Source organism: Brugia malayi (assembly GCF_000002995.4).
Source record: "Brugia malayi strain FR3 genome assembly, contig: Bm_v4_Chr4_scaffold_001, whole genome shotgun sequence".
NCBI lineage: Eukaryota > Metazoa > Nematoda > Chromadorea > Rhabditida > Onchocercidae > Brugia > Brugia malayi.
This window is the reverse complement of record NW_025062478.1, coordinates 9,161,671-9,179,981: the sequence shown is the minus strand read 5'-3', so window position 1 is coordinate 9,179,981 and position 18,311 is coordinate 9,161,671. Positions and strand designations below refer to the sequence as shown.

General features: G+C 30.1%; 2 protein-coding genes across 3 annotated transcripts in view; one reads left to right on the top strand and one right to left on the bottom strand.

Annotated features, from left to right (window-relative positions):
- Nucleotides 1-5,501: 5,501 nt before the first annotated feature.
- Bma-pha-4 lies at nt 5,502-10,742 on the top strand (the record flags this gene model as incomplete). Of its 2 annotated transcripts, none has more annotated exons than XM_001898317.2 (10): nt 5,502-5,612; nt 7,385-7,538; nt 7,859-8,073; nt 8,248-8,417; nt 8,619-8,678; nt 8,772-8,910; nt 9,020-9,172; nt 9,508-9,681; nt 10,081-10,298; nt 10,709-10,742. In XM_001898317.2, 10 exons carry the CDS (start codon nt 5,502-5,504, stop codon nt 10,740-10,742), a joined length of 1,428 nt encoding a protein of 475 aa, XP_001898352.2. The 2 variants fall into 2 exon arrangements, with proteins under 2 accessions (XP_001898352.2, XP_042938141.1); XM_043082207.1 differs by having other exon boundaries at nt 8,248-8,426.
- Nucleotides 10,743-16,935: 6,193 nt separating this feature from the next.
- The window catches only part of Bm10502 (Uncharacterized protein), a gene marked incomplete at both ends in the record, with an annotated part of 34,303 nt that continues 32,927 nt past the window's right edge, over nt 16,936-18,311 (bottom strand). The window contains one exon of the mRNA XM_043082205.1: nt 16,936-17,014. Within this exon, the coding sequence (XP_042938139.1) occupies nt 16,936-17,014 (79 nt within the window). The remainder of the gene's footprint in view (nt 17,015-18,311) is intronic.

Below are 18,311 nucleotides of genomic sequence, written 5' to 3'. Positions count from 1 at the left end.
AATATCATAATTAGTCATCCTTTTAACACATTTTTGTTTATGTGTCTTTTGTGCAGTAAGAAAGGGATATGACTAATTGCAGCTGCTTTAAATATAGTTATATTATTCCTTTCAATTCATAAACCTACCTTAATTGAAAGCCTATTTGTTGAGCTAAGTAACATTTAATTTTGTTCGCACTTGGACAACAGAATTCTTAATTTTCCTTTACCGTTTTCATGTAAATTTAATGATTATAAAATGTGATAACATGCATGTAACATTGTTGGATAACGTTGTGATTAACTAAAGACCAAAAAAAAGTTTTAAAAACAGTTTCGAAACTTCATTCCACTTCTCATAAAAACTGTATTTAACTTTCTAATTTAAATTTAGCAAGCTTTGCAGATCTGATAATTATTACAATACAGCAATACATTACGTTTAATTGATACTATACCAATTGATCGATTATTAAATCTAAAATGCAAAATGGAAAAGTGAAGGTTCATTGATGTATGTATTATGTATTTTCATAAGCTCAGATTTAAAAACAGAAAAATGAAAGTTAGATATTATACATTTGTATAGTTATGAAGTTATTTCCACATTATTGTAAACCAATAATCTCGAGATATTATATATTGAAGGAATAAGTTTATAAAACACTTACTTAACGTTTAATTGTTTTACTTACTTAACGTTTAAAAAAAAAAATTATTTATAGGTAAAATATTTCACTATGAAATATATTTGTGGACAATTATTTATATGTAAACTATTTCACTATGAAGAAGGAAAGTAGAAATATTGAAAAATATTACATTTTTATTTTCCAAGGGAATTTTTCAAATCTTTTTACCAAGAAATTTAAGAAATACTGCCAAACAAAAAAAAAATAAAGCCAAGAAGAATGCATAAAAATAGAGTGAAATATATTTGTGGACAATTATTTATAGGTAAAATATTTCACAAAATGCAACAGAAATATTGAAAAAAAAAAAAAAAAAACAAATTTCTTCTTAAATTTATATTAACTTAATTTAATACTAAAAATTAAAAGTATATATATCCTCAACAAATGCAAAGAATTTTGTGTTATTTCATCAATTTTCATTATTAAATTTAAGTCTAATCGGTTTTCTTTTTTTTTTTGAAACCATCAAATCGTATGAAAATGCTCATTCGAGGTGAATTTAATGATATCGTATTTGGGCGGTACCATCCACCCCTTCTACATTTGTCAATTGCTCCTCCCTTCATTCTTCCATTCATCATACCATCCTATCAATGACATGTGTCGCATGACAATTACTTACTTACTTACTTACTTACTTATTTGCTATCTTACTCGACATTTGTTATTTATTTGATCAACTTTTATTTTCTTGTAAAATTTTTCTTAGTTAAAATTAACTCAATGAAAAATAATGACCTGAAGCATATATGACATATCACTAGGGTTAATATAAAATCATTTACCTGAAGATTAATTAAGCAATCAATTATACTTTTTGACATTTTACTCTCTACCTTTAATTAATAAATTAATGATAGAAATTTTTGCGCGATAATATGAAGTTCATTGGAATGCTTCAACAACATTGGCTTCATTCCTACTCCTTTCTTATTAGCATTGGTGGGAGAGAGAGAGAGAGAGAGAGAGAGGGACAGAAAAGGAGAGAGGGAGAGAAAAGCTAAACTAGCTAATGACTGTCAACGTTTTCAATGTTTGTTCAACTGCTTCAAAAGCGCTTTAGTGATGGCAATAGTTTTCATTGTCGATACCATCCGATCCATCCGATCCTTCCGGTCTATCCGATCTATCCGATCTATCCATCCATCCATCCGATTCATTCGATCCGTCTATCCATCAATTTGTACCTCTACCGCCTTTTATTCATTCATCCATCCAATCATTTGATCTCAGTGATAGCGTCATGTGAACTTTCCTTATTTACATAGTAAATTTCAGGGTTACTTATTTAAGCAGCTGCTATAAGCTATTTTGACATCAAAAATTATTTTGAACGTTTGTTTTGAGTGAAAGGAAACTATCTTTAGACGAGAAGTTTCATCATGCCATTCTCATATTTAAATTATTCTATTATAGCAACATTCTCTAATTTTTAATTTTTGTAACTTTTCTAGATTTAAATTTGTGATTTTTTAATTCTCTTGAAATTCTATCCTTTGCTCTTATTATATTTGTAGTGAGAATAAATTTCGAGTTTTTTTTGACTTTAAAATGGTTCTGAATTTTAGGGATGAAAAAGTTCTAGAATACAAAACAGATAGTTTTCAAGACAGCAAAATGGGAAAATTATTCAGTTTTATTTAGCGCAATTTGTTATGAAGAGAGTTTAATAGTGCAAATTTTATGCAAGTATATAATTGTACCAAGAAATGATTTCTTATTGGTAGATCCAGAATTGGCAGATCGTTGATCCATTATAACCGTTTGTCACAATGAGTTAATTAATTAGTGCATTTTGCTTGAGTCACGATTATTAAGTGAATATTTGTACTTATAATATTCATTGCACACTTTAGGTATAAAATTTTTGCATTTAATTTATCATTGGATCCATAAATTTTATTTCCCTTTCTGAGAAATACCTTTCATATCTCTCAAAATTAACTTCCATTCTTATAAAATGTATACTTTGTGTAAAATAGATTCATTTAAATTCTTTGAATTTCATTTCTTTACTGCTATTTCCTGGAATATTGGAAAAAAAAATCGATGTAGTTCAGGCCACATGCTAATATCACTCTATCAGAGAACAAATATTTGATTTGATTATGACAATGTGATATCTTATTTGTATAACAAATCATTTGTTTATATATTTATGTAGTGAAAGCTGGAAATGAATATAAAATTAAAAAGAGTACTCATTATGAATCTTATGATTGCATCGAGATCTGATGGATAGTTCTATGTCACAATTTAGTTTCTAAAACAATTTATTTTGATTCATTCGTTGACAAATAACTTTTTTCATCTGTTCACAAAACTATGTGTAAAAGTCCAATAGAATTTTACTTAACAACGTGGAAAACTATTATAATTCAATCAGTATTGGTAGATCATTCCATGCATCATCAAGATAAGAAAAGATTAATTTTCAAGTTTATTTCTTCTAGCTCCATCTTTTTGTTAAAAAAAAATGGAAACAAGAAGTAATGAAATTTTTTGGACCTATAATTTTGTTTTTTTTTTTTTTTTTTTCAGTACATTATTTTTCATTTTATCTCTCTATCTATTCGCATGATTATACATTCAGGTTACTCAGCAAATCTACCTGCGTAGTTTTATACACTACTGATAAAGACAAACTATTTCAAATGATAAGAGGACTCATAGATTCATAAATATAATAGAAACTGATTCTCTCAATTCCACTTAAAAATTGTGGTTACCGTATTTTTGCTTTTAGATATATGAGAATGTATGCACAGGTGTGTATGTGTGTATGCATGTGTGTGTAAGTGTGGGTAGTGGCAGTACTTGTAAGTAAGTTTTTCAAATCATTCAATTGCAGAGATTTCAATGAGTCACTCGAGAATGACGAGAAAGTTTCTTTTCTGTAATCTTGACCAAGACAGAATGTGTAACTAGTTAGATAGACTTCGCCATTCCTCACTGCTGTCAATGCTGTCACCACTGTCACCATTTTCTCATTCTGTCGATATTACCTTGGAAGAGTGTCTGCAAGCTTCCGATACCTGTACGTATCATTTATATGCTCTCTATATGTGTCCGTCTGTACCATTCTTTCCGACTAGCTTTATTAGCTGTACAAATAGGAAGACTAAGGTAGGCGGTACAGGAGACCCTTTAGAGATGACAGTACAGTCTGCACAACAAAGCTTTTATCTGAGATCGGTTGTCAACCATTTCCTCATCTTCCGCTTCATCGACAGGTCATATAGATTTATCAACTTTCAACCTTTTATAATGTCATATTTGCTTTCATTTCATTTCATTCTCATTTAATTTGTCATTTCAAGCTTCTTTAATCAGTATTATCAGTAAATGATGTCTAAAAGCTTCCAATATTTGCACATAAAACTTCTCAAATTTATGTATCCTCAATTTAATGTCAAATCTTTGGCCATTTTTATTACTAACACTCTTTTCATCTTTTTTGTTCTTTGATTGGAATCAGACAAGTATTAAATGTATCTTTTCTGGTCTACTTCAGGTGTTCAAATTCTTTTCAAATAGTTTTAGTAATTGCCAGCTGTTTTCCAGTCATCTATAAAGTATCCGCCATTTTAGCAATAAAGTATTCATAAAAAAGGTAAATATTTGATAGTGGTTTCAATTTGCTATGTTCTGTTTACCAATTCAACACCAGAAACTGATGAAATGATAATATTGACATTTCACCTTGTCTTTCCGTATTTGCTTTTGACGTATTAACCGTGCATCATTTCATTTTAAGTAACTAAATATTGATTCGTGTTGCGTTCCAATTATTAATTGAAAGAAAATCAGGAAATCAGTATTGCATAAGTTTTATGCTTCTTTAATATCATCATAAAAGAGCTTATCATAATCATTAACACCTAACAGATAGTATAGATTAAAAAAGCTTTACGTCCACCTGAACTTTTCTTGCCTCATTTTGATAATAATAAGTTTAGATCACTTAATTTTGATCATCAAATTTATAGATTAATTTTCGAATACGCTTAATATTTAATAGCAGTCCGTGTCTCATTAATTAAATAACAACATCTACGATAAGTAAGTTTAGCCAAGTTAAAAAAGATTGAGTTTAAGAAATCAAAAAAAAAGCCATTTTTCTTTTTTACCTTTTAAATGCTTCTCTCTGATTACCATACTAACAAAAAGAAAAATCGCAATGAAATAATCATTTCAACAAGGTGGATCGAATAAGAATGTCATAGATACGGTATTAAAATGATGCCTTTTTTTTTTCCGCAATATAATCCTTTCGTTCAGCTCCTACTCTCCCATTTTACTTTTCTCTCTCCATCTATCTCTCTCCCTGTTCTTCTTATTCCTTTTTTCATTTTATTAAAGTTGACAGTAATAGTAAAGGGAGGTGAGAAAAGTAGTATTCACAATAGAAATGCATCATAAATTTATATGCCCATTATTGAAGAGATGCAAAGTAGAAAGATGTATTTATGACATTGAATTCTGTTATCGGAACGATACGATAAGGCTTTTATACAGACTTTTTGATTTTTGATTTTTATTCTTACCATAAAATTTGTTATGATCATTTATTTAGCTGATGATAATTTTACAATTTTACAGCATAAAAAAGTTCATGAAATTTCGTTTTTTTTTTTTTTTTTCTCTCTCCTTTTTCTTTTTTAATTTGATACATTATTTTTTTAGAGCATTTCATATAACTTAATAATGTTAGTAACAAAACTTTGTAGAAATTTAAAACGGTGAATAAGTGGCAAAACTGGAGTCGGCAAACGTATTTGGTCTTTCTACGGCTAGTACCTCATCGGTTAGCAGTTCAGCTAATATGAATACAATGCTTAGTAATGCTACCGGTCTTGCATCCGCTTCAGCAGTTTCTGCATCATCATTTGACTCTGCAGCACTTTATCAAGCACAAGCATCTACTTTAACACAGGTTTTCAATTATTTTATTTTTAAGTTCAAATTACAACAGATATTTGCAAAAAAGAAAAAAGTTTATGTAGATTTACATGAAATAAACAATGTTTCTATAAGAAATCGCAAATTATCATGAAAAAACTTGAAATTAATATATGAAATAAAAAATTTCAAAGTTTTTTTCTCTTTTAAATATAACAAAATTGTATGCTTTTGATTGTGTTATTCATAGATTTCGTATCTTTTTTTTTAGCGAAACATCACTCACTTATAGATATTTTGAATTCTGAATTTTACCACTACTATTTTTAATGTTTTTATTGGTTTGTCTTCGGAAATGAACTCATCAAGAATGAGTCTCAGAAACATTTTCTCTCTCGTACTTTTGTTTGACTTAATTGTTTGATTAACCAATAAAACCTTTCCGCTAACCCCGTCAACCCATTCTTATTTATATTTACACACAGCAAATATTAGTATTGATGATATACACGACATGTGATAGAACCAAACGGGGATTCCCTGATTCTTATTCTAGTGCATTTCCAGATTAATCAAAACTAATCGAAAAATTTGAGTCTACAAATACTGATGTCAACTGAGCAACTAGAACACATTTACATTCTTCCTTTCTTCCTAATATGGTAGCAAACGTCATCCTTTATGTACATACTCTTCATTACTCACTCAAATTTGCCTATTATAAATTTTGGGGATATCCTCATCTGTTTACTTTTGCAACTTCTGCAAACTATTTATTTTGGAGTACATTTGAAAAAGGTCAACAGTACTCGTTAGGTCAACAGATCAATACTTATATATGCTTTAGTTCAATAATATGTAGATGTTTTTTTAATATTTCCAGAATATTTTTATTTTTTTTTTCCAATTTTTATCGAAGTAATAATATTTCCATATTCTAAATAAGCAATTAAATGTACTTTGTCTCTTTGAACTTCTATAAAATTTAATTTACTGCTTAAATCGTCTAAATTGAAAATAAGCTATAAATTTATTAAGTCTAAGCGCCATTAAATGGAATATTTTTCAAGCTTGCTAGATTCTTTTTATAGAAAAAACTTTCCCATAGCTTATTGAAAAAGGAAATCCAGTTGTGATCATCAAGTGCAGAAGAGGAAGGGACATTGCGGACATAATTGATCGACTTGAGAAAGAATGAAATTCAATATTGATGCTGAGATACCGTAGTCGTCCTTGTGTGACACAAACTTCACACAAATAATGGGTTGGGTGTGGGGTGGAGCATTCCACCAACCGCAAATCATCATTTCGTCCTTCGTTGAAATGTTTCGATTATATCCATTCTTTTCCTTGAAAAATGATACAACGAAACACACTTTAATTATTCCTATAACTATAACTCATAATCATAATCATAATCATAATGATAACAGTAATCATAATCATAATCTTCATTACAATCAAAAATTAAACAGCAACCTCTTTTTTAACTTTCAATATCGAAAACTGATGAACTGAGTATTGAACTGTTTTTATTATCAAGCATCATGATTATGGATTTGGGAATTACATTTAGCTATGATTTTAATTTCTAATATCATCTCCTTATCTATTATATAACCATTATCACAATTGTGATCATAATATTATATTCGACCATAAAACGATTTTTAATATTTTTAGAGCCACAAATACTAGTTAAAGATTGCAAGAGAAGAAAGATAAAGAATGGAAAGATTAGATAAGATTAGAAGAACTCAGTCATCAATCATTTTGTTATCAGTGATTATGCAAATATAGTTACAGGGTATGACAGCGCAAGAATATGCTTCGGTAATGCCAACTTATTCAACCGCTTTATCCGCCTATAATCAGTATCCTTATCCAACTAGCAATAATTTAGCCAGTGGAACATTACCAACTTATTATACCTCAAATTATATGAGCCCCGTTAATCAAAGTAAATATTACTTGTTTCTGTTTTTTGTATTATTTATTCCTTTTATATTATCAGCTGATCTCTTGATAGAATGCAAATCGCATATCTTCATTACTAGATGGTTTGAAGTATTCCTGATAGTTTAGTGATAAATATAAATTCGAGTTCTTAAACAAATGAGTTCCGATTTTTCTTCATTCCGAATTTAGGAAAATAACTTTAGTTGTTAAAGCTTGAGCATATCGTTTTTCATTTTGTTTAAAAGCTCAGATTTATATATACTAATTAATACTCAAGGATGAATAGCTATTCAGCTTCATTTGAAAATCAATCAGTTGCAGCTTACAATAGTTTTGGAGTAGCAAGCGGAATATCACCCTTGGCTTCAACCGCTAATCGAGCATCTTCAACTATCACCAATAATGCATCCACTTCTGCGACAACTGCCGCAAGTTCAACTTCTGCCGTTGCTGGTCCATCCTCATCACTTACACAAATTTCCTCGAATTGTCGCACCTCCCGCGTTACCTTCAACGAACAAACACAACAGGAACTTGTAAGTGCTCCGTAAAATTTGAATATCAAACAGTCATAGTATGAGGCGCAAAAATGACTACGGAATTGGCTGACACAGGCAGGTGACTATGTATGATTTACTTCTAAAGATTCATGATTATAAGACATTTATAACAAACGTTTCATTTCAATTTTTTAATATTTATTTCTTCAGGCTCAGATGCGTACTTATAATGGTAAAATAGGCAATGCGAAGCCGCCATTTTCATATATTTCACTGATAACAATGGCAATTCAACGATCAGAATCTCGTATGCTAACACTTTCAGAAATCTATCAGTTCATTATGGATAATTACGCCTACTATCGACAGAACCAGCAAAGGTCAGCCGGGTCAGTGCTTATCAAAAATTGCTGTCTACTGAATAGACTGGCTATCTACTGCTATCAGTGTCATTAATATGATAATGACAATGTTATATATTTTGATAATCCACAAAATTTCCTTCCCATCCGTTTACTTTTCATTTATTCATTCACAATATTTTATCGCGAAGAGCAATATAATACGATGACATATTTCAGGTGGCAAAATTCGATCAGACATTCACTTAGCTTTAATGATTGTTTCGTCAAAGTACCCAGGTATTTCGTTATTACTACCATGGTTATGCTTGTTGATGAAGCCTTCAACATAAACAATCTTAAATAACAAATCAATTATTGACTTTTGTATAGGACACCGGATAAACCCGGAAAAGGTAGTTTCTGGACTCTTCACGAAGACTGTGGTAATATGTTTGAAAATGGGTGCTACTTGAGGAGGCAGAAACGATTCAAAATAAATGATGGTAAACCAAAAAATAAGAAAATTAAGGTAAATTAATTCGAAATTATATTTTAGTGAACAATAAGATCTATCTTAATTATGCAAATTCGTAAGGAATAAATAGATATTGGCAGACTTGTAGCGCCTATGTTTATAGAATGGACATGGCGCAAGAACGAGTCAAATTAAGGAAGAGCATGATGAGGATGTAATGGATAATAAAGGGATCAGTAATACAGCTGAAATGAAGGTTTCAAGTGGTTCGCAAAAAGCGCAACAACCCGATACGGCATGCTCACCACCGAGTGAGGTAAAATCTTCTCTTCTTTCTTCCGCAACTCTTCAATTTTACATTTACTTTATAAATCATTCTGGTTTACTCAATTTTTACTTTACTTCTATTGAATTGTTTATGAAATGCTTTTATGTTAACACTGATTTGTTGTATTTTTTTTAAAAAAAGTCGAAATTTATAAAAATTATAAATTTTTTGAAGGAGAAAAACACTTATTGAAGTCTTTTTTTTTTCAAACTGAATGAAATAGAAGAAATTTTAAATTTAGTCATAATTAATGAAGCATTTATTGAAATCAGTTTTAATAGCAATCCAAAAATTATCTTCAAATTTTTGTTTATAAACTTTAGGCTGAAACAAGTACCAGCACCGATCGATCAGTTGCTAGTGGTGCAAATCCTCAGCTAATCAGGACTCAGCAACAAGCAATGCAATCTGTACAGTTATCTGCCACCACATCGTTGACAGCATCTACCGTAAGCAGCCAACCGACAAGCGTCATTTCAGCAGTGGGAACCGTGCCGGTAAGTTTTAATTTTAAATCTAATTTGATTTTAATTTAATTCTAATTTCGAGAGTAAAGCAAAAGCAAACACAAATAGCGGAAGTGCTAAGTTAGTCTGAAGACAAAGTTAATCTGATATTCTTTTTTTCTGATTATGACTGAAAATTCAAATTGACTAAAGATTTGACTAATTTAGTGACACAGAAATTACACTTTTATTTACTATTCATCAACAATATCTATCTGTTATTGTTATCACAGTTATTATCACTGTATGCTATGGTATCGCATCTTCCCGATTTATCATTATAGTTCATTAATTTACTTCTTGCTCATGTCATTCTCTTCAATTCATGCTTTCTCTATCTTCAATTGCTGTAAATTGTACCATTAATATTCAACAATGGATCTCTTCTAGATGAGTCCTTATGCCAGCCAATATCCATCCTTTGGACTGTACTCGAATGGCGCAATGACCGCAGTGCCAGATTTGTCACAAACAGCTTTACCTACTCTAACACCAAGTGCCTTCCGTATTGGAAGCCTTATCGATAATTATAGTATGTACAATAATATGTATGCCACACAACCAAGCAATTCGCTTAACGATTATCCATATCAGCAAACACTGTACAGGTAAGGTATTAATTTACTTTTTTTGAATTTACAAATCTTCGATCATCTCATTGTCATAAAATTAATCTGAATAATTATCATTATAAAGACTAGAGAGGGTTGCAAATGCAGTGAATATTGTAACAATAAGCAGAATATCTCATGTTATTTGTTGCTAATTATTATTAAAACATCAATATCTCTCTATAATTCTGATAATTATAGGAATTTTTTCGTTACTTTGCATTAGATTATTGTTTTTGCATAATAATTGAGTAAGTAATAAAAATTCTAAGATGACGTTTTTTTTTATTAAGTTTGTGCTAAGTTATTGGATCATTAGGGAGGAGAGGGATTCAACCTTAAAGAGGAATTAGCTGATCATTTAGCATGAAGAATTTATTTATTTTCATAAATTTATTGCTTTCCAGTTCGAATAATCCCAATTCATTGCCAAATTTGTAAAAGGAGCTTAAAAGAAAAAGATTGAATGATGTGGAAACGAGAAGAAAGATTATAATTTAGTAGTAGTGCCTCATTTCAACAACTGGTCACTTATGATTGATCCAAATATTTGCGATTTCATTTGTAAACATAATTTGCTGTATATTTTTGTAAAATGTTGTTAGGTATTTATATTCACAATTCTTTAATTTTTCTTTTCCACTGAAATGATTCGAATGCATGCAACAAATTCCAGTTTAATTAATTATTAACTTTTTTTTTTATTATTTTTTTTTTCAATCTTACTTGAAAGTTTGAACAATTTGACGGTAGTTTTTTACTAATTTCACTTAATATATCTATTTATGATGCCTTAATCATTTCTCATTTCTTTTTTTGAATCAAATTTTGACCTACCGTATACCTTTGACCTGGCATAGGAGACAAAATGAATGAAAATGCATATTCAGACCATTTTTATGGTTCATTCAAATTTTCCAAGGGAAAGTCAATTCTAAAAGTTAGCAATGTGACAACAAAACATTTAACTGTGATATATTTGCTTGACTGATGAAACAGATTTGTTTGTACGTAATACCACCATTATTATTTTATTGATTTATTTTCCTGCAAACTTCTTATGTCTTCTCGCCCTGAAATCTCTCGAGAAATATTTCCTGCACCATCCTTCTCATTACTTTATTTTTTTGATTAAGATTTCGAGTAATTTCAAAATTTCTGAATTTGAAAGATAGTGGGATGAGAGAAGAATGCGTGATTATAATTACTTTGTTTGCCACGAATGTTTACTTATTCCTGCAATACAATTTTTGGACTCATAAATGTATGAGTAAAAAAGCCAAACAATGGCTTCTCAAAACTAATTAATTAACGGTGCATCATAAAATCATATTTATTGAAATCATGGACTAAACTTTTCCTCCTCCCCAATGTTACAGTCTTGCGGTTTTATTCTTTGCTTTGCTTTACATTATTGTTGACATTACTATTGTTTATGGCAGTTAAATATTTTTGAAGTGTTCTGCAATAATAGTAATACATCGTGACTGACTTTGTAACTCGATTTGTAAATTTTCATAAAATTTCAAGATGAATACGAATAATCCTGACCAGGCTTAGTTTTATTTATGAGACTTTTTGAAAAGTATAAATAGATGACATTTAGCCATATGAAGCCAAGATGTTTAATATATTTTTTATATTAATTCGTACGATACGAAAATATTTAATATGTTAATTGCTGGTATGACAGTTACTTAAAAAGTATTATGAATGTTAAATATATTAAACGGATGTTTGTTAGATGTTGTAATTATTAATACAACAGTGCTTGGATAACAGATTTCGGTCATTCGTGTTTTGGTCTTATCTACAGATGAAATTTAATTAGTGTCTTTTGAATACTAGAAACACCATTGTGTTTCTCTTATTTACCTTTCAATACTTTAGAAAAGTTACAAATTCTGCGAAGCTCTCGAAGATTCCTGTTAGAGAGAAGAAATGTACAAAATAAACATGCATATTTTAATGATAAATATTTCGAAGTTTGCAAGACTTACATTTGTCTATAAGTATTGCCTTCATACAAATTACGAAATTAAATTAATTCTAAATTAACCTGAGAAGGGTGAAACTTCAGTAAATCAATAGGAGTTCCGTTTTGTTATAAAGCAATATTGACCTCATTATTATGACCTTTTCTATATGAACTTATAGCCTTTTAAGAGCTAAGAAATTTGCATTCCATTACAACTGTTGAAGGAAGTGTAATGGAATACCTCATTGTTTTTGGTAACTAATGTAACAACAATAAGTACTTGTGTGCCAAACTGCGCTCTGGGCACTTCTCAACTTAATGGATAGACATTGTAGTTGGAGTACGAAAACACACCCAAATGAATAGTTATATCAATGGATCTAATAGATCGAAAGTATTATTGTCAGGTGTGAAGGCGAGGACAATAAATGGGAAAGGGAAGGTGAAGTTGAAGTTAACATTTCCTTCCTAACTTCCGTGAAGTCTTCTCAATTGTGTAATACTTCCCCCTACCTACAGTCATTTGTAAAATGGGTAAACAAATGAAAATGAAGGGATCTGTAAGTACAGATAGGTATATATCACCAAGTTATTTCTGTCTAAAATTCATCACTTACCACAACCTGAACTGATCAACAAAAAGTTTAAGTATTCATCTGGTTGATCACCTCCACTACTGTTACTTCAAAAAAGCTAATACGAATGGAAATTTCAGAAAATTAATGTACTGAAAAAACTTTGCAGGACCACGACCTTAAAGGTCCAATAACAGGATCAGGATTATGATAAAGGTGATAACTCTACGAGACAATGATTAACAAAAATCAGATTTCGTATTGCAAGAAACATTTCCTCCAATCTTGACTTAATTCATTATATAAGCGACAATAACAGAATGCAAAATCAATGATTTTTATATTTTATTTCAAAAATTTTAAAAATGCACAGAATGAAATTTAACTTTTTTAAAGATGAATAAAAATACCAAATGAGCAAAAATACGCGTATTTCGGATGGTAATGATTGAAATAGTTAGAGATTAGGGAAACCACAGAAAATACATAAAAGTTTGCAAAAATGACTTTACTATTTGTAGTAGAGTCAGCTCAAATGACTTTCATATGAGGAATATTTTTTCAAAAGAATTCCAGCAGAAATTTTGCAGCATTGAAGTAATTTTTTGGATGGTCAAGAAAGGAATTATAGTCCAGAACAGAACAGAAGTGCACAGGAGAAAAATTTTACATCTTATATGGAAAATATCTACAAAAATGAGTTAAAATACGAAAGAAAACAGAAAATTTAGAGCATAATACAGTTTGGAAAATGACATGAGATAAAACAGCGAAAAATTAGGAATTAATTTGGGAGCATAGGGTTGGAGAAGAAGGATAAATTTATCTATTGGTTTAAAAACTTTTCTGCTAAGTCAATTTTGATCAAATTTTAAATCTCATAAAATTGAATAGAATGAAATGGATCATATCTGAATTTGAATTCAATTTAAAAAGAGATAAGTTAGGAAATCAAAAAATATCTGAATCGAACCTACAAAATAAACTGTCTGGAAGTGTTTTTTCCTACCTGTTTTCTAATGATATTTTAACAAAATTCGAGTCTATCACCAAACCTATGCGCACATCAGTTTTTTGAAAAAAGGTATAATTTCTTCACTTCCTTGGTCCATATTTGAAAGACTGAATAACCAGGTGGGATTAAAGAATAGTTCGTCTTTCAATTTCAAAAATTAACCAACATTTATAATTACGATATTGATACAGTTATCTTCCTTCTTCAGCTTTATGCTCCTAAATTAAATTGTAATTTTCTACTGCTTTATCTTATATGTTAAATTAAATAAGAATTACAGCAAAAAACGATGTAGAGTAGTATCACAACATGAATCACACATTATTCTCGACATATTGTAAGAAGAAGAAAATCGATATCACATATCCGTAAGATATAAATTATCAATCAGTGTTTATCATGTAATTTGTATCCAACTGCTGAAATATATACATCAAGTATAACAGAAAGAAATAATGACAAATAGAAATTTAGCAAATTCCACTCCAATTCAAATGTATTGCTCAAACTAAGTAATAAATCTATCATTTGTTGCTTGAAACATTTCTAAAACTAAGAAGAACCCAAGTTTAGTGCTACTATAAAAAAATACATACTTATGATAGGAACTTATAGAAGTTATCATCACGAAATGCATTCTGATAAATATTTGATTTATTGATTGATATAAAAGTAGAATAAATAGGATAGAATAACAACATCAGAAACAAAGAGATAAGCGCTCATGACGTTCAAAAATACAAGTCATATTAAAATGAAACATGAAACGTTTTCAAGTAAAGCGGTCATTTCGACTGTACTTGATGAGAGAGAAACTGAGGGGACAACCACGATCGAGACCTGTTTATATATGGGTTACACCGGGGGACAGGGGGAGGTGAATATACCAAGTGAGGACAAATATTAGTATTGGTTTTATTCATGTTTAAAGAACAAATATTAAATGTAGAAGAATTTGTTTAGGGTTTTACCCCCTTCTGATAAAGAAATAAATAAATATTTACTGTTGTGCATTGTCATAAAGTAAGCCATTTTTTTATATTTGTAGCTTCTTATAGATATAAAAAGTGTCTGAACAAAAGGCATATTATACTCTAGATTTAGTTCTTAAATTTCCTCTTTTCCTACAAATAAATTAAGCATCTATGTAGACAAACCTTTGATAAAGAAAAGAGAAAAATGTGAGTCAAAAGCATTCCAGTAGTGATATTGCACTGTGAATTATGACTTAATACAAGCAAAAATCGTCTTCATCTCCCATTTTAGTTTTCTAATTTCTGTTTTTTCCTATGTTTCTCTCAAATCTCTTTTCATTTTGTAAATTTTATACAAAATAAACAACAATTACTTTTGCTAGGAATAGATGATATTATTAAAATGTAATCTGCAAATATTCCCATATCAATTCTCAACGAATGTACAAAAGTAGACCATTTCAAAATTAACTTCCTATCTGACTACTTCTAGCACTCTGCTTCTTTGAATAGTGATTATTTGTTCCTCAAAATAAATTACTGTAATGAAATGTAAAGTACTGCAATGCTTTCTCTCTCTAGGTACTTCAGACTCACTCATTTGCTGTACCAACGGAACTTCTTAAAGGAGAGTATAACTCTAGTAACTAGTTCATTTCGATTGCTGCTCACATATCTCAAAAACTTTTATTGTTGAAGTTAGCTTCCAAATGCAAGCTTCCAAACCCAGAAAAGAAAATATCTCATCTATCTCGAAACACTTCTATACCCAAGTAATAAAACTATCTCACATAAAACTAGTCACTAGTCACTTTCACTACATCATTCTTTCCTCTACTATCACTTATTTTCTTCACAAAAATGTCATTTTACAGTTTTTGACTTCAAAAAATTTGCACGAATCGACTATTTACACTTCTCATATTTTAAAAACTTTCAAAACAATCTGTATACATCGTGAATTCCCTGCTTTTGCAGAAATTTGTAGATTCAAAATTATCTTGAAAAACTGCTTGAAATAAAGCTTCTAAAATTAGCCTATGGTTTAATATTTGTCCATTCATCTGTACATAGCTCGAGTTTGTTGTAGATTGAAATAATCAAAATAACGAGAACACAATACTGTTCTTTCCTCATGGCGGAATCAATTTGTACTTCTGAGTCTCTCTGTGCAACCTCTCTACGCTTTCCCGTCCTATCATTCGACCACTATCCAAATGCTCTTATGCAAACAAAACTCGAGCAGCAGTAAAGCAATACAGTGCCACTCACGGAGACACACTAAACCGATACCAAAACGATGGCGACAAGGACGAGAAGCTCCTCATCCGTAACTATATATCTCTCATACCTTCCCTAAAAGGTCGAACTGAAGGGGTTAACAAAGACCATTCAAATAGCTTTAAAAATGTTCGAATTAATGAAACTAATAAATATCAAAAATATTCCAGAAAAGAAGCCTTTTAAAGTACTTATTTTCCTTGACATAAAATGCTGTTTAGATACTTCATGTGGTTAATGTAATCTGATATCAGCCAACAAAAGAAAACAAATCTCAAGAAAAAATTTCCTAAGGAATAAAAAGCGAATAATGAAAATAAGAAAATGAAATTAGCAAAAGTTAAGTGTAAGATAGGAAAAAAACTGAGTTAAACTAAAAAACAATAATGATATGTATCACTCCTAAATTCACTAATATAAATGATCACGTTTCAATAGAAGTTTTGAAAACAACATTGTAAGTATACTCTGATTCGGTAATTTCTATTTCATTTTTTCTTTCAACTACTAATGTAGATTTAATTAAATGAGAAACCAGTATTTCAAGAGAATGAGAAGTCTATTCATTAGACAAATTATTACGAAAAGAATGGCCTAAGGCACTAATTAAGATGTTCATATTGAAATGGATGAAGAAATACTTTAAGCTGTCAAAGCATTCTATACAAAACAACTCCTTAGCGCTCTTATACAATTCTCATAAAGAGTGAAAATTTAAAAATTGAAAGATCACAAAAAATATTTGTGAAATCAACGAAAACAAACCAATTAAATTTTGGGAAAGAATGCATTACTGATCAGATTTCTGCTGCTACTGCTGTTGTTGTTGTTGTTGTTGTTGCTGCATTGATTGTAATTTTCGCCTGAGAACGACCACCAATCTATGTTGCCTGAAAAATGAAAGCTCCAATTCCACTTCTTCATTACTATTCACTGTGATGAGCTCATTCCTTGAACTTGGAGTTTTTCCATATTATGATAAGAATATTACAGTACAGCAAAATGCAAAATAGGTTTCAAATTAAATTAATATTGCAAATTAAATCCTTCCTTATCCATCAGTAGTTGATACCAGCTTTACATATCAAAGTTCGAATTAGAGAAATTTTAATAGGAAATGATGTTAGGACTGAATTATTCTAACTCAATATAAAAATTCGCATAATACGAGTCAAATCTCAATCAAAACATATGCAACATGATGACTAAACTAACGAGGTTACAAAATTGATGAAATACGGGTCAGGTAAGGTCACAGAAAAAACGGAAGAAAATCGTTATGACTAACTTACTACAGTAATCCGCAGGTTCATACTTGTCAAGCAATCACAGTAATCTAGAAATTTTATGGATCATTTTACATTCGTGTGCAACCGGAATGCAGCATTAATGCAATAAAAAAAATTCAGTCATAAACTTATTATTGATTTCCAGCAAGGACGGCTGGATCAAGCACTATCATAAAATGATTCATATGAAATGAGATAAATGAATAGAAATAAATAAAATTAATGAGGGCGGAATAAGGCCAAATGTGTTAAAGCAAGTGATTTCTTCATGAACATCAAAGGTTGAAGCCGATCGACGTCCATCAAAGATGATCACGATTAGCTTAACGACTACCTTAAGTAGGGATATAAGTACGGTAAATGTAAGGGAAGAAATATATGCCACGTATCAGGAAAAGCGGAAATAGAAGAAAAACTTCAGGTATATAACATGAAAAATATTAGTGGAATTGATGAAGGCAAAAAGAGACAGCCGAAAGTTCATCATAAAATGATCAAGAGAGCATTTTCCATTCTTAAAACAACTATCGTATTTCCATCATAAGGACCATTTGAAACCTTCCCGCCCTGTTCCTGAACCCCTGCAGTGCCCTCAACAGGACGAACTATTGTTGTACCGTGTACTGACTTTTTCTTAAAAAGACACTTGAAACTGCTTAACAATAAGAATTTTTCCACTTTTTTCAAGTTTGTGAGAGAATATGGAAGTAATAATAAAGAGTTACATAAATATTTTCCGGAAAAGAAACGTTCAGATTTACTGCTTAATCTTATATGTTTATATATACATATGTAGTGACATGAAGAAACGAGTATTGAAAAGTTTTGAACCATATGCCATAAAAGCAACTTAAAATACGAAAATATACTGATATAAAGTAATCGTTTTCGAAATACC